At 38.3% G+C, this 25,177-nt stretch overlaps 4 protein-coding genes and 1 long non-coding RNA gene across 7 annotated transcripts; 4 read left to right on the top strand and 1 right to left on the bottom strand.

The window, feature by feature from the left end:
* Positions 1-56: 56 nt before the first annotated feature.
* Positions 57-1,662, bottom strand: LOC131428284 (hydroxymethylglutaryl-CoA lyase, mitochondrial). The gene is made up of 4 exons (XM_058592106.1): positions 1,298-1,662; positions 925-1,197; positions 695-863; positions 57-639 (listed from the first exon to the last, which is right to left on the bottom strand). The coding sequence occupies exons 1-4, from the start codon at positions 1,352-1,354 to the stop codon at positions 167-169; spliced, it is 972 nt and encodes a 323-aa protein (XP_058448089.1). The 5' UTR covers positions 1,355-1,662; the 3' UTR covers positions 57-166.
* Positions 1,663-3,909: 2,247 nt separating this feature from the next.
* Positions 3,910-6,508, top strand: LOC131428282 (uncharacterized). 3 transcript variants are annotated; one of them, XM_058592101.1, is made up of 4 exons: positions 3,910-4,128; positions 4,339-4,727; positions 4,785-5,640; positions 5,701-6,508. In XM_058592101.1, the coding sequence occupies exons 1-4, from the start codon at positions 4,037-4,039 to the stop codon at positions 6,272-6,274; spliced, it is 1,911 nt and encodes a 636-aa protein (XP_058448084.1). In that variant the 5' UTR covers positions 3,910-4,036; the 3' UTR covers positions 6,275-6,508. The 3 variants fall into 3 exon arrangements, with proteins under 3 accessions (XP_058448084.1, XP_058448082.1, XP_058448083.1); XM_058592099.1 differs by having other exon boundaries at positions 4,785-6,508; XM_058592100.1 differs by lacking the exon at positions 3,910-4,128 and adding an exon at positions 4,160-4,283 and having other exon boundaries at positions 4,785-6,508.
* A 1,636-nt stretch (positions 6,509-8,144) lies between these two features.
* LOC131429158 (uncharacterized) lies at positions 8,145-9,564 on the top strand. Its single transcript, XM_058593205.1, has 2 exons — positions 8,145-9,464; positions 9,541-9,564. The coding sequence occupies exons 1-2, from the start codon at positions 8,145-8,147 to the stop codon at positions 9,562-9,564; spliced, it is 1,344 nt and encodes a 447-aa protein (XP_058449188.1).
* Positions 9,565-9,670: 106 nt separating this feature from the next.
* LOC131428281 (uncharacterized) lies at positions 9,671-14,778 on the top strand. Its single transcript, XM_058592098.1, has 2 exons — positions 9,671-14,545; positions 14,604-14,778. The coding sequence occupies exon 1, from the start codon at positions 9,693-9,695 to the stop codon at positions 14,292-14,294; it is 4,602 nt and encodes a 1,533-aa protein (XP_058448081.1). The 5' UTR covers positions 9,671-9,692; the 3' UTR covers positions 14,295-14,545; positions 14,604-14,778.
* Positions 14,779-15,273: 495 nt separating this feature from the next.
* LOC131428280 (uncharacterized) lies at positions 15,274-15,996 on the top strand. The gene is made up of 2 exons (XR_009229361.1): positions 15,274-15,616; positions 15,674-15,996. It is a non-coding gene; the product is annotated as an uncharacterized LOC131428280 (long non-coding RNA).
* Positions 15,997-25,177: the final 9,181 nt, after the last annotated feature.

The raw sequence follows: 25,177 nt of genomic DNA, 5'->3' as shown, positions 1-25,177 counted from the left end.
CGAATATGCCTTTATACCTAGTTAGGACAATTATGAAAGTAAACACAAGGTAAAAATTAACTTATATGTAAAAAATATATATGATCTAATAAATCTATAAAATTTAGCAGTATAAATGCATGTAACAGCTGGTACTTGTGCGATAGGTTCAAAAATCAATCTCAAATCAAGCATTGGTGTTTGTTTTTCTCATGGCACGATTTACTTTGGATTCGGATCGCCAGTTAAGTTTATCGCAAATGAATTTGCCAACATTTACCAGCTTAGGTAAATCAATTCCAGTTTCTACTCCAAGCCCGTGCAACATATAAACCACATCTTCCGTAGCAGCATTACCAGAGGCACCTCTAGCGTAAGGGCATCCTCCGAGACCAGAGACGGAAGCGTCCACTACTGCGACTCCGAAGTCTAGTGATGTTAAAATGTTAGGAAGAGCCTGTCCGTACGTATCATGACAATGTACGGCTAGCATACTAACAGGTGCAATTTTAGTTACTTCACTGAGCATTCTCGAAAAACTTCCTGGTGTACCAACACCGATCGTGTCTCCTAGAGATATTTCATAACATCCCATTTCTAGAAGTTTATCTACTACACGAACTACTGCAGATGGTTTGATTTTTCCTTCGTATGGGCAACCTAAAATCAGATCTAATCTTAAGTCTTATTAAGGATAACGTCAAAACCTACCAACCTACGACAGTGGACACATATCCTCTAACTTTTACATGTGTCTTTTTTGCAGCATCCATTACGTCTTGAAAACGAATAAGACTTTCCTCGATTGAACAATTCACATTCTTTTTAGTGAAGCTTTCAGATGCGGCTCCGAAAACAGCAACTTCTTCTGCACCAACTTTTAGCTGCAAGTAAACAAATCTACCTTAATCTTTTAAATAGAAACTTAACAAGATTTGCACTAACCGCCGTTTGAAATCCTTTTAAATTTGGTGTCAGAACGGGATAACTGATACCCGGAAGTTTGTTAATGCGCTGAAACACCTCTGCATTGTCTCCCATTTGTGGAACCCATTTGGCACTGACAAAACTTGTGACTTCGATTGAGCGGAGTCCGGTATTTGAAAGGGCATTGATAAGTTCTATTTTAGTTTCAGTTGGCAAAAGCGTAGGTTCATTTTGAAGTCCATCTCGTGGGCCTACCTCTACAATTCTAACAGCGGTAGGTTGAGCAAGATTCTGTGAATGATAATAGAATTACTTGTAAACTCACTGTTTTTATACGAGAAGTCAATCCTCTCCAAAAGACTCAATCCGCTTCGGAGGATTTATCTCTTACCGTTGTGTATCTTCGTACAGAAAATGATTTAACTGATCGATGAAGGATATTTAACATCTTTTATGAAAAAACTTTAAACGAATAAAACTCAAATAAAATTTTGAAATGAATTTAAAAATTAAATTTAACAGAAAATATAAATATTACGTCTTTGTTGTGAATTTGTTTCTGAAAATATTTAAATCAGCTGAGATCTTCCAGTGCCATCAGAAATCCATAATTTTCGGAGTCTTCATTTCAAATGGGCCTATAGGGGACCTTAAGCGGATTTTAAACGACTATTAAAAGTATCATTACAAAAACATAATATCATTTTGATGAACATGTAAGGTGCAGTAATGACGAATTATCCATGAAAATTTGAAATTAGAAGCATTAAAAATGTCATTTTAAATGATGACTAAGTAATGCAAGGGCAAATCACTCTAAACTCTAGACAATCTCATACTAATAAACTCATGTCATTCCAAAACAATTTTCTCTAATCTCTTTTAATCCCAACTAGTCTAGATAAATTTGGGTAATTTAAAACTAATCCAACCTAGTTTTGCCTAATCTTGTTTGAAGTGTATCTGTCATTCGAGCAGAGATGCCATTTATACAGATTTATCTGTATTATACAGATTTTTACTTGCGCATACAGATTTAATACAGAGTACAGATTTTATACAAATGTCTCAAATTAAATACAGATTTATACAGATACCACAAAAAGTAAGAAAGAAATAATGAAACTTTTCCGTCTGAGCGTGTTTGATTACCCATATTCAAATGAAAATTTTTTCGTGCAGCGTCATGAAACTTTATTGTCAGACTGAAAAGTTGTATGACCTGACTTGACGTTGCGTAATGGGCGTTTGAATGCCATGTTTGAATTCCAAGTCATCATTTTCAAACGAAAAAAGTATATGGATTCACAATTCAATTGTGGTTGATAACAAAAACAATTAAATTTCGTCGTTGAATGTTCATGTCCGTGCGGCAAGGACTTACGATATAAAAGAATGCTCTTTGCATCTGCCATTCTATAACAATAATCTAATGGAATAACATCTTCAAACATCATTTTATTTCCGAAATTTCCTTTCTGAATACAGATAAATACAGATTTTTTATACAAAACAATACAGATTTTATATGAAAAATATCTGGCATCTCTGCTCCCACGTTCACAGCTTCTTATGTCAAAATAATGTTTTCCAGATCTCGGCTAAACTTCTCTAATCCCATTCTAATCCAGCGAGATCCCTGCTAAACTTTTTTACTCCTGGTAAAACTTGTTTGAGTTCAGACAAAGTTTAGAGTGATTTGCCCCTTGAAGTAATGATGTATTTCAAATTTGTTAGAAATCTCGTCCTTAGTGCACCATTACACGTTCATTAAAATGATATTATTTTTTAGTAATGACAGTTTTAATGACTCGTGTAAGGGCCGCTATTATATCATTGTCATTAAAAATGACATTAATAATTCTCGTGTAAAGTGGCCCTTACACGAGCATTTATTTTGTCATTTTTAATGATGACTAAGTAATGATGTATTTCAAATTTGATAAGCGGCCCTTACGAGTATTATTTTTGTCATTTTTAATGATGACTAAGTAATAATGTATTTCAAATTTGATAGAAATCTCGTCATTACTACACCATTACACGTTCATTAAAATGATATTATTTTTTAGCAATGACATTTTTAATGACTCGTATAACGGCCGCTTCACACGAGGACAAGAAAATAATGTAATTATTATCAAGTAATGTCACTGTTAATGAACGTGTAAGAGCAATAATGACGAAATTTCCATACAAAAATGGTTGTATTTGTGTTGTGTCAACTTACTGTGAAGTTTCAAACTAGATACAAACAAACAAAATGAATGATTTCGAACACGATATGAATTTCTGGATAATAGAGATCTAGAGAGCTTTCAAATAAAGCTGGATTATTCTGCGTAAAATATTTACAGCTTAACTGACCATTTCAGAAATTCGACATTTAGTTTGTCAGATTTCGTTACATACACTCACGCAAGAAATGTATACCAATGTTCTATTCGTGTTTCAAATTTATTTGAAGGCTTGCCGGAAAATTTAAGTTTAATTAATCAAGAACTATATTGTCGGCTGTAGTAGCATTGGTCTTATTGTCGGCAAAAAGCCACTTGCTAACTTTGCGAATAAATCATAACTCGACGAGTTACGTCGTTTTTGCTTGAGAAATCTGAAACTGGTAATTTCATCAAACAAAGGCTAAATGAGGGAGAATACATGTCATGTGGCTAAAGAAGGGAGAATACATGTCAACATGCTGACAATATTTTGTTTGAATGTAACAAAATATTCACTAACCATATACGTAGTCTGTTAATAATCTTAGAATTTGAGGATTATTATGCTGTTAAAAAATCGCAGTCACTTTAGAACATTGAGTTTATAAGATACGTAAGCATGAAACAAAAAGCCAAATGTATTGTTTCTCGTCAGGTGTTAAAATTAATAGTTAACCTACGTTTTCTATAACTTTTTTGGTTCAGTGTACAATTGGTTTTATAGCAAAATTTGACAGCTAAAAGTATCAACAAGTTGATTTTGAAATATAACCGTCAAGATTTGTTTGCCTGCGCAAAACGCTGAAAAGAAACGGTTTTTTGCAGGTACATAGAACGTATAGTAACGATTTGTGCTGTACCAGGCCAGAAATTAGAATCAACTTTGTCTTAATTTTCATTTTATCGACGTAATGTCTAACGACAGTACTAGTGGTGATGATTCGGAAGTGTACTTCGGAACACCAACGATCAAAGAAATGAAGCGGTATTTCAGAAAATTACAGTAAGTTTTTTTTTCTATCATAGTAGTCTACCTAATTTGACAGATCAATATTTGATGTGATCTCTAGTTTATGGAAGTTTTCAATAAATGGAAGATTTATTAACAATGGCTTTCAGTAAAATGTTTAATTTTGTTGGAAAGAAGATGTCAAAAAAGTATTTGTTTGGAAAAAAAATTATTAGTTAACTATCACGCATTTTCATCCGACAGAAATCGTGCATTCAACCAGTCGGATATTATGCCGGAAACAACCGATGAATCATCCTCTGAATTGGACGAGAGTTTTCATGTTATGATTGAACGAAAACGGCAAGAACTTCTCAAATGTAAAGAAAATAAAACAAAACTTGAAGAGAATTCATTTTCTGCATCCCAAGTTTCCGGTTGCGGCGATACCAATTCAGTGTTTGTTGGTGATGATTCTACGTTTATAGAACAGGATTCAATGTTCAAAACAACCGATGAGAGTTTCGAAGCAATGGAAAAACTTTGCTCAATGGACCAAAGTAAGATTGGGTGCAACCAAGATCAGATTCAGAAAGAAGAAGAAGCTATACGACGAATTCTAGAAGTTGGACTAAATGAAAATGCAATTAAAGGTGATTAAAAATTGTCTTTTGGTATATATTGTAAGTGAATCATTTGTTTGGTTACAGATGTTCAACAGAAGAAGGGCAACGTTTCAATGTGTCTTGGTGATGTCACTCAACTAGAAGACATTGAAGAACCATCGTGTATGTGGGATCAGTCAATCTTGCCAGGTGGATCTGGGACAACAAAGGCTCTTTCACCTATGAAACGAGTTCATATGCTCAGACCATCTACTATCCTGGAAGAACAAACAATTAATGAGAGTAGTGTAAGCAACAACTCTAAGAATACATCACTGGATAGCTACATTACTGCGAAACAAACATGGAATGGAAGTGAGAATTGTTCAATAGTTACTGGCAGTGAAGTGTATCGCACAGCTGATGAAGGAAGTGACAGAAAATCTGATGTCAATAGTACAGGTGATTCAGCCATCGGCTTTGATGCAACGGCCAACAAAACAAGCATAGAGAAGAGCGTTACTAATGCGAACGCGGTTGTTTCTCAAGAGAGTGATTACGAAGAAGATCATGACGTAATTATCTTGAGTTCCAGCGAAAGCGAAGAAGATGATGATACTCCAGTTGAGAATTACATGTTGGAAGAAGACGCGCACTTGGATACAGGAACCACGTTCAACAATAGTGGCAGTTTGCAGGAGAACTCTCTCTGTAGAGATGATGGGGACATTGTTGAAGATTCCTGTTCACCTTTATTAGATGCAATCCCGGATCATTTTAACGATACTTTAGAAGAAATGGAATTTATGATGCGTCAGGGTATGAAAATCATGCAACAGCAGAAAGCTCAAAAACAACAGGAACACGAAAGACAGGCAAACGGCAGTTCGAATTCATCCAGCGTTCAAAAATCTCGTACCGTTCCTCACATAAGTCCGTTTACTCCTGCTAGCCCTAAACAGTATCTTAAACCAATACAGTCTAACACGTCCAACTGTAAACAAACTCTTTTTTCTCATAGCGCAAACAAGCTCTATTCGACCCAAAAACCAAGTTCCGCACCGTCCTCTGGTTCCAACAGCTGTGGCAATTTTAAGAAACCAGTCAGTCGATTTCCACTACCGAAATCAGCTAAAAAGTTCGATCACATCGTATCACCTATTGGAGCTTATATTAATCGTACACCGCAAACGGCGCTACAGTCTCGTATCTTCTGTCCAAATCAAAATTTGATTGATGTGTTGCACAGCAAAGTAGAAAATCGAGAAAGTGCGATGAATACAAAGGAAAACTTCTACCAACCCGAGGTGGATCCAGCAACCTACAGTTCATCTTTGCCGCGGAAGGGTGTTGTAAGTTCCCGTGGTGCACATGTTTTAGATGAACGACATACCGTGAGAATCCCTGGTGGAGAAAAGATGCACAAATTATTGAATAATTCGCCGACGATGGTTATTCGACATGAAGGAAGACTGAAATATCAACGGGAAATGCAGTTGACGGACGATAGTGTGGCGGACGATAGCATGGCAGATCTGTCGGTGGCATCTGGGGATGTTTCAGTACGTGTGCTGAAGGATGTTAGACGCTTCTAACCTAACAGCTTGGCGAGTAGGTAACGTATGTTCGATGTAGTCATGTTAATGTCGGCGTTGAAATGCTATTGCCGAAGGCAAGTTTTTAATCTGGATATTTTACTTCAATGCGAATCGTATGGATTTTCTAGGTTATTGAAGTGTTTTTACCTGTAATATTATAAAATAATCAGTCGTTCTTGTAATTCAAAAAAATATATGTAAAAAGAGAACAAATGAGTTAAAGGAGATAAAACGATGGATTTCAAAAATGAAAACAATGTTTTATTCAATTCACAACTCCATTAAAAATGACTAGTCCTAAGTTCTGTCGCAGAGAGCAGACTTCCAATCAAAAAAAAAATCCATTTTCGTTTATTTATACCTGGTTTTAATCTAAATGTTTTTTTTAATTGGTAAAGCTTACGAATGAAAATTTGTGTACGATGTTGTACTAAAATATCATTGTACACCAGTTCGAACGCATGTGCTTATAAGCGATTATTGGACAGGTTAAAGTGTCTAAAGTTGGTGGTGATCACTTTTCTCAACGGTAATAATGTCACATAAATCAAATATGTAAAATTTTCAATATGTTCAAATTTCCGGAAAACTCGAACTCAAATCTTCTAACGACAGTTCGACATGTAGATGGTGCTGTTGTACAAACGATGATGTTTTTGAATGAAGCTGTCAAAATACATAGGAATGTTTATTCTCCAGTGAATTTTTATTTATTTGTAGTTGAAATTCGAATAATCAAAGAATATTCTGTTGTAATTAGGGGAAAAAGCATTGATTTCTATCAAATAAAATTTCAACCAATATTTTTAATACTTAGCTATCTATCTAATATCTAAATATAGTTTAGTATTGAAGAAATTAAAGGTTTACTTTTTATGCAAAAGTTAAATGAATGCAAAAGTTTTACCCATTACGTAGGTTTGTTTAACAAAAAAGTACTATGTTAATAACTATTTCCGCATTTAATACTCGACTCCTATATTGCTTTATGTGATAATTTGCTAACATAATCGTTTTCTTGGTCCATAAAGTGGAACATAGAAGGCGCGAAATTGATTTGAGTTTTGCGTTTGAAAGCTAATTGACAGACAGCACTCAACAGTGTTGCGAATACCTGAAAGACTTCAGTATCGTTGTTTGCGTATTGCCTTTGATGCATACAGTTGACTCATACGATGTGTACTGTTGTACAGCAGGAGTGCACTGTTGTACAGCACGAGTATCTCTTGTATTAGATTCTTTGACATTGACATTGGCTTGTTTCATTCAATGCACACATTATATCACGTGACAACATCTGTAGACGCACCATCCAAAAACAGCAATCAGTGAGTACCGCCGGAGTAAGGACAACATACATTTGAAAGGAGATACCGTTATACCGACGGGTGACAGGTAAAGATATATGTAAAGTTGTTATGCGAAAGAGGGAGAAGAAAAAAAGTATAGCATAAGTCAGAAAACAGGAAAAGCATAGTCTAAATAGTGCAAGAAAGGTGATAGATAAAGCTACTTAGAAATATTTTTATAGTCGGTTAAAAGGGCGTGTGAATTGAAAGAAGGAAATTTGAAATTTATATAAGGTGAGGAAAAAGATAGAGTATAATATTTATCCATTCTAAATCATTTGAAATACCGTAGGAGAGATTTCGTAAGCATTCGAACTAGTAACCTGAAATAGAAGAGAAAACTATAAATGTAAGTAAGAAAAAATGAATTTAAAGGAAAGTGAATTAAAATTGATTTGTATGTTTTAAAAATAAATAGTTTTGAGCTGACTCAACCAAAAGAGCTGCTACGGAAATTTTGTTTGTTTTTTTTTGTGAATTCGGTTTACAGTAGTTCCGAACAATCTCAAAAATTTATAATGATTGGTTCAAACCCTAACCCCGAGAATCCCGAACAGTCTGGCTACAATTGCGCGGCTTGCCATCGTCCCGATAACGATGAAACGAATATGGTATTTTGCGATCACTGTCAAAGATGGTATCATTTCGGTTGTGCAGGTGTTAATGACGACGTACGAAACATTTCCTGGAGTTGTCCGGATTGCGAAGCATGTGAGTCGGATGTTGCTGATTCGTCTGAGCTTCAGAAAGAACTGGAACAGTTAGAGGAAGAGAAGAAAAAGCAAAAACGGCAAATTGAAAGAGAGATGATTTTGCACCGGAAGAGACTGCAAATGCAGCAGGAATTGCTTGATATGCGTCAGCAGCTGGAACGGGAGAAGCGGAATATGGAATTGGAGTTTGAGAAGGCGCAGTTGGAAAAGAAAATTGCGGAAGAAGAAGAGCATCAGAAGAATCTGAACGAAATGCGGGCAAATATGAATGAAAAGTTGAAATTGTTGAAGCTGAAGCGAACTGTTGAAAGTGATGTTGGAGAGTTGCAGAGCAATAAAGAATCTGCCGTCGGGCGTGTAGAGAAGGAAGGTTCAAAGGAGAAAAGTCAAAACAGAACAATAGCGGAGAAAGCGAAAGCAGGAAAAATAGAGCTCGAGAATAAAAAGTCGAGAAAAGGAAAGCCGGAAACTGCTGATCCGATATTAACGAGTTGTTCCGATATTCGAGGAGCGTACCGTAAACATTCTACACCGAAGGTGACGGATAGGGTTATCAACAAACAGGACGGCATCCCATACAATCTACCAGAGAGCTTTCCTTTGAATCGAGATAATGACGTTACACCATTCGGTCATCCGGAAATCCCGAAAAAGAAGGAAAACAATAGCGGCGGGAAAATGAAAATAGTGCCTGAAGTTACGGAGTCTGAAAGTGAAAATAGTTCAACGGATAAAAATGACATTTCGGATGAAGATAGCTATAGCGATACAGAAAGTTACGTAGAAGAAGAAAATAGCTCGGTGGATGAAGAAGATAGATTCGAGAGAGAAGATGGCAGCGAAATGGAAAAAGAGAGTTCTGGTAAAAGTGAAAATGATGAAGTACCAGCAAGAAGAAAAAAGGAGACGCAACTTCGCAAGCATCGTAGCCAATACGACCCGACAAAGGCTCAGCTTTCTGCGCGTCAGTTTCTTTCAAAAAAGTTACCAGTCTTTTCTGGGAAATTAGAAGAATGGCCTATGTTTATAAGCAGCTACGAAACGTCAACGAAAGCGTGCGGATTTTCAGATCTAGAAAATTTGGCACGTCTTCAGGAATGCTTGAAAGGTGAAGCGTTGGAAGCGGTAAGAAGCAGACTACTTTTACCAAAAGCTGTCCCAAAGATTATTGAAACGCTAAGGATGTTATTTGGCCGTCCAGAGAAACTCCTCAACATGTTATTAGTTAAAGTTCGAAGTACAGCGTCCCCGAAAGCAGATCGTCTGTCTAGTTTCATTAGTTTTGGGATAATAGTGCAGCAGTTAGCTGATCATCTCGAAGCCACCGATCTTACAGCTCATTTAGTAAATCCCATGCTTATCCAAGAGCTGACTGATAAGCTTCCGGCGGCCACGCAGCTACAATGGGTGCGTTATCGAAGGAAAAGCAAAGTAGTAACGCTGCGAACACTGTCCAACTTTCTGTCAAATATCGTGAAAGACGCAAGCGAAGTGGCGTCGTATGGAGATGCAGCACGATATATAGAACAAGGGTTCCGAAAAGGAAAAAAGGAAAAGTACGATGGATTCGTACACACTCATAGTGTAGAACAGTCAAGCGTAGTGAAAGCAAGAGGTGAGAGTTCCACGACGAAGGAACGAAAACCCTGTCGGATTTGCGGTAGAGTGGATCACAGAATAAGAAACTGTGAAATGTTTCGCAGATTACAGTTAGCTGACCGCTGGGATGCGGTCCAAAAGTGGCAGTTATGCCAGGTGTGTCTAAATGAACACGGAAATGCTGAGTGCAAGTTGAACATCCGTTGCAATGTTGAGTCTTGTAGAGAGCGCCACAATTCGTTGCTGCATTCAACGGTACCCATCATACGCTCAAATTGTAACGTTCATGCAATTCAACGCAAACCTTCCATTGTATTCCGAATGATGCCTGTTACCTTGTATTGCGGAAGCTGTAGTGTGAACACGATCGCATTTTTTGATGAAGGTTCTTCATACACGTTGATTGAGAGATCGCTGAAGGACGTGCTAGGAGCTCGAGGTGTGATTCAACCGCTTCGGGTGACATGGACCGCCGGAGTCTCGCGACTCGAAAAAGGTTCGCAAAAAATAGATTTGTGTATTTCGGCGAAAGGTTCAAGACAACGTTATCCGTTGAAAGGCGTCCATACAGTAGAAAATCTCAAGCTGCCGCAACATTCGCTTGATGTGCCGCAGTTGATACAGCAATACACTCACCTTCAAGGGATTCCGGTGGCAAAATTCCAGCAATCCACTCCACAAATTCTCATTGGACTAAAAGACATACACTTGTACGCACCAATAGAGTCAAGAATAGGTCAACCGGAGGAACCGATTGCTGTTAGATCGAAACTCGGATGGACTGTCTATGGACCGACGAGCGAAGCACATTTCGATACCGGATTAGTCGGACATCATTCATGTAACACCGTATCAAATCAAGAGCTTCACGATCTACTGAAAAGTCATTACGACATGGAGGAAACGGGAATTTCGGTGGCATTGCTTCCAGAACCGGAAGAAGACAGACGTGCTCTCGAAATACTGAAAGCCACGACAGTGAGAATAGGAGATCGATTTGAGATAGGACTTCTATGGAAAGATGATGATCCAAGTTTTCCTGACAGCTACCCTATGGCTCTGAAACGTCTACAGAGTCTTGAAAAGCGCTTAATTAAAGATCCCGAGCTGTATGAGAAAGTTCGCGGGATGATTGCAGAATATCTGGCGAAGGGATACGCTCATAAAGCTACGCTGTCTGAGTTGGCTGCGTTCGAGAGTCGAAAAGTTTGGTATTTGCCTCTAAACATAGTGCATAACTCAAGAAAAAAGAAGTATCGCCTGGTATGGGATGCTAGAGCCGCAGTCAATGGAGTGTCACTGAATTCGAAGTTATTAAAAGGTCCAGATTTGTTAACTGCACTTCCAGCAGTTGTTTGCAGATTCCGTGAGCGAGTGATAGGTTTCGGAGCAGATATAAAAGAAATGTATCATCAAATGAGAATACGCGAGTCCGACAAGCGCGTGTTGAGATTTCTATTCCGTAACAATCCCAATACTGTTCCAGAGGTCTATGTAATGGACGTGGCAACTTTCGGTTCAACCAGCTCACCCTGTTCAGCGCAATATGTAAAAAACTTGAACGCGAAAGAGTTTGCCAGGCAATTTCCAGAAGCAGCTGAGAAAATCATCAAAAACCACTACGTCGACGATTATTTCGATAGCGCAGACACCGTTGAACAAGCTGTAAGGTTGGCAAAAGAAGTTCGGCTTGTACACGCAAGAGGAGGTTTCGAACTTCGCAACTGGGTATCGAATTCCAAGGAGTTTCTGGAAGCCATGGGAAAAGAACGAACCGACCATGACGTTCGTTTCAGCGAGGACAAAGAAACGGGTCTAGAACGGGTGTTGGGAATCGTCTGGAGTCCAACTAACGACGAATTTTCGTTCTCAATCCAATTAAGGGACGATCTCGTGCCATATATTTCAAGCGAAAAGCTGCCAACGAAAAGAATCGTCATGAGCTGCGTGATGAGTTTCTTCGATCCGTTAGGGCTGTTGTCGATTTTCACGTTCTACGGAAAACTGATAATCCAGGAGCTATGGCGAAGTGGATGTGATTGGGACCAGCAAATAGTTGGAGAGAGTGCTGAGAAGTGGAACCAATGGATAAGCAGACTGCCAGAGGTCGAAGATGTGCGCATACCTCGATACTTTTTCCGACGCACTGATACACTGGACTACAACAGCGTAGAACTCCATGTGTTCGTCGATGCAAGCGAGATCGCGTACGGAGCAGCAGTTTACATTAGAATAGGGGCAGCTGATGGACCGAAGTGTTCTCTGGTGATGGCAAGATCAAAGGTCGCTCCGCTAAAACACCTTTCGATTCCTCGTTTGGAGTTGCAAGCGGCAGTAATGGGAACCAGGCTGGCGAATTCTGTTGCTGAAATACTATCCTTTAAGCTGAAACAGCGATATTTTTGGAGTGATTCGAGGACGGTGCTATCATGGATTCATTCGGACCACCGAAGATATAAACAGTTCGTTGCGTTCCGCATTGGAGAAATCCTTGATCTGTCAAATCCAACAGAGTGGCGATGGGTTCCAAGCAAATTCAACATAGCCGATGCGATGACCAAATGGAACAAAAATCATACAATGCGATCTGATGGTCCCTGGTTCCGTGGCCCATGTTTTTTATATCAGTTGGAAGAAACCTGGCCTGAGCAGGATAGGATTAAACCGAACGTGCAAGAGGAGTTACGAGCATGTTTTCTATTTCACGATGTTGAAACAAAAGAACAAATTGTGGATGTGACACGTTTTTCCCGATGGAAGATTCTAGTTCGAACAGTAGCGTGCATCTATCGGTTCATGTCAAACTGTCGAAGGAAGCGAGATGGCTTAGAGATTGAAGCAATTCCGGTACCTGTTGACTGGCAGCAGCGAGTAAAGCGTAGTATACCTGCGATAATAGTACCTTTAACACGAAAGGAGTTCCAGAAGGCAGAAGCGTATCTCTGGAAATCAGCGCAAGCAGACGGGTTTCCGGACGAAATAAAGGTGCTAAAGAAAAACCGTAAGCTGTCGTACGAAAAAATGCACGAAATAGAACATGACAGCTATCTTTACAGCATGAGTCCCTTTTTGGATGAACAGGATGTATTACGGATGGAAGGTAGGGCTGCCCGAGGTTCATCATTACCATTTGAACTGAGATTCCCGATAATTCTGCCCAAAAGGCATACGATTACCGACAAACTTCTTGAATATTACCATCAGCAGATGGCCCATGGTAATACTGAAACTGCTGTAAATGAAATACGACAACGCTTCCGCATCCAGCATCTTCGAACAGAAATGAAAAAGATAGAGAAAGCTTGCGTACGCTGCAAAGTGAAGAAGTGCAAACCGAGACATCCAAGAATGGCACCACTTCCAGTATCACGTGTAACACCAAACCAACCACCGTTCAGCTATACCGGTGTAGATTTCTGTGGCCCATTTACAGTAACCGTAGGACGTCGTTCGGAGAAAAGATACGTTTCGTTGTTCACCTGCTTGACAACGAGGGCCGTACACCTTGAGGTCGCTCATAGCTTGACGACTCAAGCGTGCTTGATGGCGATACGTCGTTTCGTGTGTCGGAGAGGTAAACCGATCGAGTTCTTTTCCGATAACGGAACAAATTTTCAAGCGGCAAATAAAGAAATCGCTAGGGATATCGGAAACAAAGCTGCAGAAATGTTCAACGACTCCAGAACCCAATGGAACTTCAATCCGCCGAGTGCCCCACACATGGGCGGGGTTTGGGAAAGACTGGTGCGGTCTCTTAAGGCAGCGTTAGCCGTCATCGATGACGGACGAACGATAACCGACGAAGTATTGCTAACTGTACTGGCGGAGGCCGAAGATCTCATTAATTCGCGTCCTCTAACGTACAGGTCACTAGATCCAGGAATTGAAGAAGCCTTGACACCTAACCATTTTGTCCGAGCCGTGGGAACTATACGAACACAATGCGCCGTTCCCCCAACAAATGACGCTGTAGCTCTAAGAGACCGTTACAAACGATCGCAATTGTTAGCAGACAGACTGTGGACTCGGTGGGTTCGTGAATATATGCCGTCAATCAATCAGCGAACCAAATGGCACACGGAGTCACCTCCACTAGCAAATGGTGACTTGGTTTACATAGCAGATGATATCGTACGGAAGAACTGGATCCGTGGAATCGTCGTTGAAGTCTACAAGGGAGCAGATGGGAGAATCAGACAAGCCCTGGTGAAAACAGCGAAAGGTAAACTGAAGCGGCCCGTTACGAAGCTCGCTGTTCTTGAAGTGCAGGATCGTAAATCTGGTTCAATCGAAGAGACTTCACCAGAGTTACGGGGAGGGGCTGTAGACGCACCATCCAAAAACAGCAATCAGTGAGTACCGCCGGAGTAAGGACAACATACATTTGAAAGGAGATACCGTTATACCGACGGGTGACAGGTAAAGATATATGTAAAGTTGTTATGCGAAAGAGGGAGAAGAAAAAAAGTATAGCATAAGTCAGAAAACAGGAAAAGCATAGTCTAAATAGTGCAAGAAAGGTGATAGATAAAGCTACTTAGAAATATTTTTATAGTCGGTTAAAAGGGCGTGTGAATTGAAAGAAGGAAATTTGAAATTTATATAAGGTGAGGAAAAAGATAGAGTATAATATTTATCCATTCTAAATCATTTGAAATACCGTAGGAGAGATTTCGTAAGCATTCGAACTAGTAACCTGAAATAGAAGAGAAAACTATAAATGTAAGTAAGAAAAATGAATTTAAAGGAAAGTGAATTAAAATTGATTTGTATGTTTTAAAAATAAATAGTTTTGAGCTGACTCAACCAAAAGAGCTGCTACGGAAATTTTGTTTGTTTTTTTTTTTGTGAATTCGGTTTACAGTAGTTCCGAACAACATCGTTGGTGTTGCTTTGTCGTTATTTATCTGTTAAATTAACAGTTGTATTTCATTTATTATTTTCAGCAGCTATTTTGCAAATCTCGTGCATTTCTGATAACTATCATTAATCCATCTCTTAGCATCCACTTTGAAAAGTTATTTCTGATGAACGATGGCCATTACTTTGAAATGTTAATTACGAAACATTTCGGATTACTGTTGAAACTGACTCTTTGCAACTCTCGAGTCATGCTGTATTCTTTTTCAAAGTGAATGTTGACATATAGCTTATTGGGCGTTATGAGAAACTGCTCGAAATATTTAAAATTCCTAAATAATATTCACATAAGTTGTAAAATTGTACCGAATAACTTTTATAAAACTAGATACTTGGGAATTCATTCTGGCATCCATGTTTAGTACACAATTGTGTTACCATAATTCTTCTGTCTGTACTTTATATAATGGTTTTTCTTTCAGTGTAGAACGCAAGGAAAGCGAGTTCAAACAAAAATATTTGTTACGTAAATTGATTCTTCGAGCGATCAAACAAAACGCGAATGGAACCAGGTTCCTTTTCTGGCTATATAAATATTTCTTGTTCATGACATAACTTCAAATTAGTATGTCCGACTGCAATGTTATATCGGCGTAACAGATTCGTGGAAATAATTCTAGTCACAGTTTTTGGAGTCGGTGGAGGATTCTACATTTTCCAGCCATCCTTTAAACAGTATCAAATCGAGCAAAGCAGAACCAAACTAGCAACAGATAACTTCAATCCACAACAGAAATAATTGTAGTCAGCTAGTCAAGGTATCATAAACGATAACATTTTCTGAATGTTGAACTGAATTTGTTTTTTTTTCTCAGATGTCAAAATTGATTAACATGATCCGTATGTTGAAGCATACACCGGCAGGTTATCTGGGTGCTGCAATTGTTATAACGGGATCGTTCACGCTTCTCTACAAAAAAGTTTATGAGCCACATGTTGCACAAAAGCGTCGTGTCGAGTCAGAGTTAATAGCTGATTACCTATTTCGTAAAGAACAGATGGCACGCGGCCTTAGTGTACCAGAGGAAGGTACCATCATTGACAGATAGGAGTTCAAGCAATGTTACTTCGATAATCTGGAATAATTTCGAGATTCATCTGGAGTATCATTAAAAAAAATTCCATTGCTTTAGATCAAGTTTGTCAATTGGTTGTAATTTTCCGAATTCTTCCTTGTTGGACTAAAACATCACAATGAAACAGACTTACCTATCGGTCTAGTCATGTGGTGTTTTCTACTGTTTCTAGCAAACGTCTCCATGTAGCTCGATCCATGGTCGCTCTTCGCCTGTCACTCAAGGCCCGGATACTCCGTAAATTCCACTCCACATGATCGATCCACCTTGCTCGCTGTGCTCCCCCTTTCTTGTGCCTACCAAATCAGATTTAAGAACCATTTTCACTGCGTTGCCGTCCGGCATCCTGATGTCAAGTCCGGCCCATCGTAGCCGTACAATTTTAGTAGCCCTCATAGGTGGTTCTCCCTCGTGGTTCATACGCCGTCTCCACTCTTCCATCTGCACTCCGCTATAAACGGTCCGCAGCACCGTTTTTTCGAAAACACTAAGGGCGCGTTGATCCTCTGCCAACATAAACCAGCTCACTAGCCATAGAGAACAACCGGTCTAATGAGTGTTTTGAAGATGGTTTTCTTCGTGCGGTGGCGTACTTTACTCGATTAAATGCTTTGGGAGTCCAATGTATGCATGATTTCCATCCAAAATACGCCTCCCCGATGCACGACGAAAATGGTTAAAGCCGGGGTAAAATAAATTATATAAAAAACAAACAAAATACGCCTCTGAATTTCTTTGCTGGTATCGTTATCGGCGGTCATCAGTTAGCCCAAATACACGAACTCGTCATTGTCTATCAATATTCGTGGTGGGAGGCCTAGTGTTTGTTCTTTAGAGCCTCTTCCTATCAAGCATTTGTTTTCGACGCATTTATAGCCAGTCCGATAGGTCTAGCTTCGCCTTTCAGCTGGATGTATGTGTCCACCATCTTCTCAATGTTACGTGTCACAATATCAGCGTCGTCAGCAAAGCCAAAAAAACTGTAGGAACTTTCGGAAAATCGCACCTCTCGTGTAGATCCTCGCTATTCAATTTACATCTTCCAAAACAATATTAAACAACAGACAAGAGAGTTCATAATCTTGCCACAGCCCTCTCCATGATTCGAAAGGACTCGAGAGCGTCCCAGATACTCGAACGCAGCACATCACTCCATTCATCGTTGCTTTGTCCAATCGCATTAGTTTATCAGGAAAATCGTATTCGTGCATAATCTGCCATAGCTGTTCTTGATCGATTGTGTGGATCATGATTTTCCCAACACTGTTTATGAGCTGTGATCTCATGTGTTTGTACAAAACATAGAACTACCAAAACCATCACAATCTGGTATCAGTGATGATCTGTATAGGTGATTGTGTTTGTATAGATCAGCGATAAATAGAAGAAAATTATCCTCGTGAGTGAGCTTTGACCATCCTAGGTCATGCAAAGTAGTTGTAAATCTCACTGCCCATTTTATTCACAATTTTGAGAATCCCTTCTGAAAATTATGTCGCACGTATACTTTGTTTGAAGCTGCGATATCTCGGCTTGATACAATATGTTTGTTTTAGTTTCATGAGCAACTAATCGTTTTCCTGTTCTAAAACCCTGTTTTAATCCACCTAGTGGTGTAATGATGCCTTTCTCATATTACTCATAACATCAAAAATATTACTGTGGAATTCGTAAAAAACAACTGTTCATTGAATAGAAATATACGGAACGACCGAAATCAGCTCTGCGCCTAATTCGTATTACTGTTTTTGAATTAGTTGATTTTAACAACAAAATTTCTAAAATAACTATGAAATTAGTTAAAATTGAGAATTTACTTTGCTGAAAAAAACTCTTATTTTCAGAGAATGTGTTTAGTTGGCGAATATCTTGGACACAAACTAGCAATATTTCAATCCAACACGAAATTCTCATTGACAACTAATTTTGTTATTGAAATCAGAAAATTTGTATCTATTTTCTATCACCATCATTTGCTGAAGGACAGTACAAAGAAAACAAAAATGAAATTGGTTTTATTAACAAGTTTATTAGCCAAAAAATCATGAAAAGTGTCAAAGCAAAACAATCCTTTAAAAAGCTAAAAAGGACAACCTTGTTGAAACTGCCTGCAAATTGTTTTGATGTTTTTCGCATGTGTTACCATATATCCATGTATAAATTTCTAAACCGATATGTAACGCCTCCCACCACGAATATTGATAGACAGTGACGAGTTCGTGTATTTGGGCTAACTGATGACCGCCGACAATTACACCAGCAGAGAAATACAGAGACGTATTTTGGCAGGGAATAGTGCGTACTTTGGACTCAGAAAAACCCTTCGATCGAGAAAAGTACGCCACCGCACGAAATTGACCATCTACAAAACGCTCATTAGACCGGTTGTTCTCTAAGGCCACGAGACCTGGACTATGTTGGCTGAGGAACCATCTATGGCGGAGTGCAGATGGAAGACGGAACGTGGAGACGGCGTATGAATCACGAATTGCAACAGCTGCTAGGAGAACCATCTATCGTACGGACAGCTAAAATCGGACGTCTACGATGGGCTGGGCATGTCATAAGGATGTCGGACGACAGCCCAGTGAAAATGGTTCTTGAATCTAATCCGATTGGTACAAGAAGAAGAGGAACGCAGCGAGCAAGGTGGATCGATCAAGTAGAGGGTGATCTCAGAAGCGTCCGTGCCTTGAGTGGCTGGCGACGAGCAGCCATGGACCGAGTTATGTGGAGACGTATTCTTGATACAGCAAAGGACACCCCAGGCCTATAGCTGTTAGGTAAGGTAAGGTAACCTTCCGGGCTACGCCGTCCGGTGTACTACTTGTATTCGGTTTTTGTTTTCCGAGTGCTTAAAGTTTTCAGTGAGAGAGTCGATTTCGCGAAGTCAAATGAAGAAAACAGCGATTTAGAAGAAAAAATTTCAAAAAGAAGTTTATGTTTCGTTTATGTCTGTTTCTCCAATACAACATCGTATTTATACCTGCCAATATAGAAAAGACTATCGCGACTGAATTTTTTTTCGGTAGTAGTGTGCCATCTAGTGGCTAGTAGTCATTACGGTGTTAACGTTTTTTCGGTGACAGTACGCCAAGCTGCAAATTGCAGAATGTTGGTTGAAAACGACGTTTTATTTCTCAAATTCAACTAAAAAATTAGTTGAATGGAATTGAAGTGTGCCTTAGCTAAGAAATGACAGCACGTTTAGTTGGTGACATAAACTAAAAATATAGCCATTTCAACAAATATTTTATTATTATTAAGGGAATGAGAATTAAAAAATCTGAATTAGCAAAAGTAAGATTTTTTTAGTTGTCTCAAAAAATAACTAACTCAAATCAGAAAATTAACTAATTTTTTCGCCAAAATGATGATTTCGGTCTTTCCGTGTAGGAAAGTTTGTTCGGACCTAATCTAACAAACTCTGCAAATCCTGTTTACCCTGTAGTGCCGGAACCGGAAGTAGTATCCACAACAAATTTAGGAATTCCGTATGAAACTGTATGACTTTTCCTTTGAACCTATAAGTTTGCGAAAATCGATTTGGCCATCTTGAAGGAAAGTGAAGTGAGACCCTTTTGCAGTTTTCAATCACCATATCCAATTCTACCGAAACCGGATTCAGATGAACAGAATAGCCGAAGTTGGTTTGTTTGCCAGCAACAAATATGACCTAAAAATTGGAACAGTTTTGAACCTAGTTAAACCTAGACTTACTATATCATGCTCTATTTCGATTAAATCAATTAAACGAAATCTAACAAACAAAGCGAACCTGCGTTTGTGTTACTTCTGCATATGTAAGTCAAGTTAAATCAGCAGCATAAAACACGTAGTAGGATTATTACTATTATCATTATTATTGAAACCATTATACCACCGGCACGGTATTACTGCACTACCGGATGTGAAAATTTCATATTTAAAAAAAAATGAATGCATTGACATTCGTTTATTCGTTCCGTTATACTGATCATAAAATAGCTATAACTTTTATCAACCACAGCGCCGTCTTTTACCTATATTTCTTCATAGCTTGTACGAAATAGAACAAAGCACGCATCGTTTGTTTTGAGTTTTCTTCTTCTTTCGGTGTGGTACATATTTTCATTCTATATGGCGATTTGAAAACTTTGACATCGCCCTGTAACTGCGTCGGATCCGGATGAAATTTCACAGTAGCTTTAAAGATAATATGAGCTTTAATTCAAATCCGAATTAGTGAAAATCGGTTCAAACATCGCAGAGAAATCGAAGTAAGTTATATTTTTTAGGTTTTTCTGCACCACTTTCGGTACTTCCGGAACCGGAAAAGGGGGGTCCAATAGTGCCGAATTAATCTTTTATGCCCACAAACTAAGAAGCTCTGCAAACTAGAAGAACTTATTAGACAGTTTCATGGGATTTGTACCTGTTTTTGACCATCGTTTATGAAAAAATACGAATGAAATTGGTAATTTTCCACTTATCACGCTTTAGTTCCGGAACCGGAAGTCGGATCTGGATAAAATGTTCTAGAAATTTTTAGGGAATTATAAGTCCTTTCATTTGAATCTTAGTTTGTGAGAATCGGTTGAGCTGTTTCGGAGAAAATTGAATGCACACTTTTTCTCTAATTTTCACAAGTTATCATGTAACTCCGGAACCGAAAGTCACATCCAAATAAAATTCAATAGCAGACTATAGGGGCAATAAGACCTTTTATTTGAATCTTAGTTTGTGAAAATCGGTTCAGCCATTTCTGAAAAAAGTGAGTGCATATTTTTTCCATTTATTTGGTGCATATTATCCTATATCTCCGGAACCGGAAGTCGGATCGGGATGAATTCAATAGCAGGCTATGGGACTATGAGACCTTTAATTTGAATCTTAGTTTGTGAAAATCGGTTCAGCCATCTCCGAAAAAAGTAAGATTTGCTTCGCCGTAGCATGCACAATACATAGTACTTTAAACCTAATACTGTTCAAATATCATATTAGTATATCGGTATTCATTAAGTAATCCAAACACTGTTTATCAAGCGATTTGCTATTATAAATTAAATTAAATATAAAACATTTATGTTGTACATGGTCATATAACTATTTCAGGTTTGTTTGTATCAGATCATCACTTTTATTCAATATAAGATAGTTGGCTATTGGTTGAACTCATGGAAAAGGGAAGGAGTCCGTTCAGCTTTTTGTTTTTTTGGACGATGATGGAAACATACATCGAACTGAAAACCGAAGCTAGGCGCATCGTACCGGCTATAAATGCGTCAAAAGCAAAATACAAGGGAGGAAGACGTTCTAGAGAAGAAACTCTACGACACCCAGCACAAATATCGATAGACGGTGAAGATATCGAAGTAATTGACGAGCTTGTGTATTTGGGCACACTGGTGACCGCCAATAATGATATACCAGCGCGTTCGCGAATAGAACGGTTCTCTAGTCCAGATGCTTTTTTGTACCTTTTTTCATTGAGTATCGATACGTGGCTTGATGGTTTTCATGTGTGACTAGTGATCTACATGATCACTTGCCGTCGTGATCGAGGATTAGTTTCATGAAGCGCATGCCAACCTTTTCCAATGAATTTCTTTCCAGCTTCTGAAGGGAGATCTCCTGCCGTGTTCTCCACGTACAGCGGTTTGTTGCACTGTTAGCAGCTAATTCAGTTGCTTCGCTCTTAACCGCGAGTTACACCCAATTTTTTTTATTACTTATATCTAGTTGAATCTAAATTATGATCTTCTGGTTGATTTCTTTTCGATCCTTAAGTAAATTTTCCATTTCAAATACAACACCCTTTGAAGACAATATCAATGGACCTTGGTCGCGGAATTATTCGGTAGGTTAGCTCATTTCGAATCATTTTATTGTTCACTACACTAAACATTTTCGACATTTTTTTAGATTTGTTTTCGTTTCTTTTTTGACGATTCATACATACTTATCCGTCACCCAAAGTATGACGTGACCTTTCTGTTCTAGTCCTTGTGACATCTGATAGCTCGCTTATTTTCACTTTCCATCCAGCAACGTTTAATTAATTTTTGGACGTTGTCCTGGGTAAGTGGATTGAACGCTAATGTTCGTCTACCAAAATATGAATGGATGTTGTTAGTTTTCTTGCTATTATATTCGAAATTCCTTTTGAATTCATATGCCTAATAATGGTTTAATGGTTTAATTGGCGGTTCAATGCATAGGATACAGGTTCTACAAGCCAGTTGTCGTTTGTTCGAGTCCCAATCTGGAAGCATTCCTAATGTCGGTAGGGTCGTAGCACCAGCCATGCAATGGTTCTGTACGCTATCAGTTGAATGTATTTTTGGTACTCAGAAAAGATCCTTAAGTAAATTTTCCATTTCAAATACAACACCCTTTGAAGACAATATCCATGGACCTTGGTCGCGGAATTATTCGGTAGGTTAGCTCATTTCGAATCATTTTATTGTTCACTACACTAAACATTTTCGACATTTTTTTAGATTTGTTTTCGTTTCTTTTTTGACGATACATACATACTTATCCGTCACCCAAAGTATGACGTGACCTTTCTGTTCTAGTCCTTGTGACATCTGATAGCTCGCTTATTTTCACTTTCCATCCAGCAACGTTTAATTAATTTTTGGACGTTGTCCTGGGTAAGTGGATTGAACGCTAATGTTCGTCTACCAAAATATGAATGGATGTTGTTAGTTTTCTTGCTATTATATTCGAAATTCCTTTTGAATTCATATGCCTAATAATGGTTTAATGGTTTAATTGGCGGTTCAATGCATAGGATACAGGTTCTACAAGCCAGTTGTCGTTTGTTCGAGTCCCAATCTGGAAGCATTCCTAATGTCGGTAGGGTCGTAGCACCAGCCATGCAATGGTTCTGTACGCTATCAGTTGAATGTATTTTTGGTACTCAGAAAAGATCCTTAAGTAAATTTTCCATTTCAAATACAACACCCTTTGAAGACAATATCCATGGACCTTGGTCGCGGAATTATTCGGTAGGTTAGCTCATTTCGAATCATTTTATTGTTCACTACACTAAACATTTTCGACATTTTTTTAGATTTGTTTTCGTTTCTTTTTTGACGATACATACATACTTATCCGTCACCCAAAGTATGACGTGACCTTTCTGTTCTAGTCCTTGTGACATCTGATAGCTCGCTTATTTTCACTTTCCATCCAGCAACGTTTAATTAATTTTTGGACGTTGTCCTGGGTAAGTGGATTGAACGCTAATGTTCGTCTACCAAAATATGAATGGATGTTGTTAGTTTTCTTGCTATTATATTCGAAATTCCTTTTGAATTCATATGCCTAATAATGGTTTAATGGTTTAATTGGCGGTTCAATGCATAGGATACAGGTTCTACAAGCCAGTTGTCGTTTGTTCGAGTCCCGATCTGGAAGGATTCCTAATGTCGGTAGGGTCGTAGCACCAGCCATGCAATGGTTCTGTACGCTATCAGTTGAATGTATTTTTGGTTCTCAGAAAAGAATTTTTTTAAGTGTCAGTCTAGATAAAATTTACGTAACGTAACATTTCACCATGACACTCTCCTCCTTTGTCTCCTCCTGTACCTTGCCTGAATATGAAAAATAAACTGCCTAGTCTAGCATTAAGCAGTTCAATTTGAACTGCTCTGCACTGATGAGTCAAAGACGAAACGTGAAAATATAAAAAAAAACGTTAAACTTTGGGACATTTTTCAAGAAAGGACATGTTCCAATGTTTCGAGATAAGGGTGAGAGATTGAATTTTCCGTGATAATACATTGTTTGGGTGTCTACTTTTTGTCCGAACACAACACACACAAAACATACACACATATGAGTCAGTTTATCTGACACCCTTCCAGAAGAAACCAACTACAATAATTAAACTCTGAACAAATTAACTCAAACACAGTTTCGTTGCCTTGCATATAATTAAGCTATTAAACATTTTATTCGCCTCCAATTGCATTGTCCACACATGTGCATCCAGCATCAAATACTACGTATTTCTAGTTCTTAAGTAAGCTGCTTTGCATCCATACACAAAAAGTCTGGACTTGTCAATGAATCTCATTGTGTATTCATTTCGATTCATCTAGCTAATTCGCTCAATGCAATGCATCTCAATAAAGTCGGTATATATGTAAAACCTTAGGTCGGCGAGTATAAACGCACGTGGTTTTGCTCGGTAAGTGAAGTTCAAGAAAGTCTCGAAATCTCAACTGAAACTTAGTGTTTGACAGCAAGTTGAGGATGAGATGAAAAACGTGTTTGTCGTTGCATCTTGCATTTCTGTACTGATCAGAATACACAAATTATAACTCAGAGAGTGTTCACGCTCTTTACCATGCATATTTATTATAAATATTTCTCGCAAAAAAGAGAGTTCACTGAATTCACGAAAAACGCATGCGTGCTTGGTAATATAATGAATCAAATGTGCGATTGGTTTGTTTCGGATGACTTTCTCATAACAACAAAACTTAGAAAATATTAGTTGTAATGTGAGATATAACGATGAGCTGCTTTGAAAATATAACATTTCTAAGCAAGTATTTTTTGATTTAGTGCCTTACTAAATAAATGTTGATCAAAAGCAAAACAAACAACCAAAAGGTCCAAAACTATCATTTTGTCTCTTGAGTACCGAAAACCTATTATTATTTCAGAATTAAACACCACAGTATAGATCGTAATCAACGATTTTTTCAAAGATGGCACAACAGATTTTAACAATGTTATGCTCAATCAAGTTTAAATATAAATCGTCCAACAATTTCGGTTCAGGATATTTGTATAATAGTATAAATAACGCAACTGACCAATCGTAGTTTTTTTTATTCAAATGTTGGAGATGTCTGAGCCGATTTCGAAAATTTTAGACGTGTATGAAAGCTACATTCAGGTTATTTGAAAATTCAATTCTTCTGTAGAGGCGCTTCGAGCAACCCAGTAATCTCTTATGGGATCTTCCATTCGAGCTTTCATACAATGGTAATTTATGCATGCCAATTCGTGCGCAACGGTGATTTTTACTGGATTTTTATTCTAACTTGGATGTCTGTTCTCTGTGCCTACAAATCGCATTTTTCTAGCACATTTTTTCTCAAAGAGCTGCTAATAAACAAACTCAAATGTATTATTGCTTATAATTCCAGAAATGTTACCGAATAAGCGACGTAAACGTTGAAGTATGATGTTGTGAATTATTGAAATAAAGTTTTAATGAAACTGTTTGAATGATATAAG

The sequence above is a fragment of the Malaya genurostris genome, chromosome 2 (assembly GCF_030247185.1).
Source record: "Malaya genurostris strain Urasoe2022 chromosome 2, Malgen_1.1, whole genome shotgun sequence".
NCBI classification, from domain to species: Eukaryota; Metazoa; Arthropoda; class Insecta; order Diptera; family Culicidae; genus Malaya; species Malaya genurostris.
This window is presented reverse-complemented; position numbering and strand designations above follow the sequence as displayed.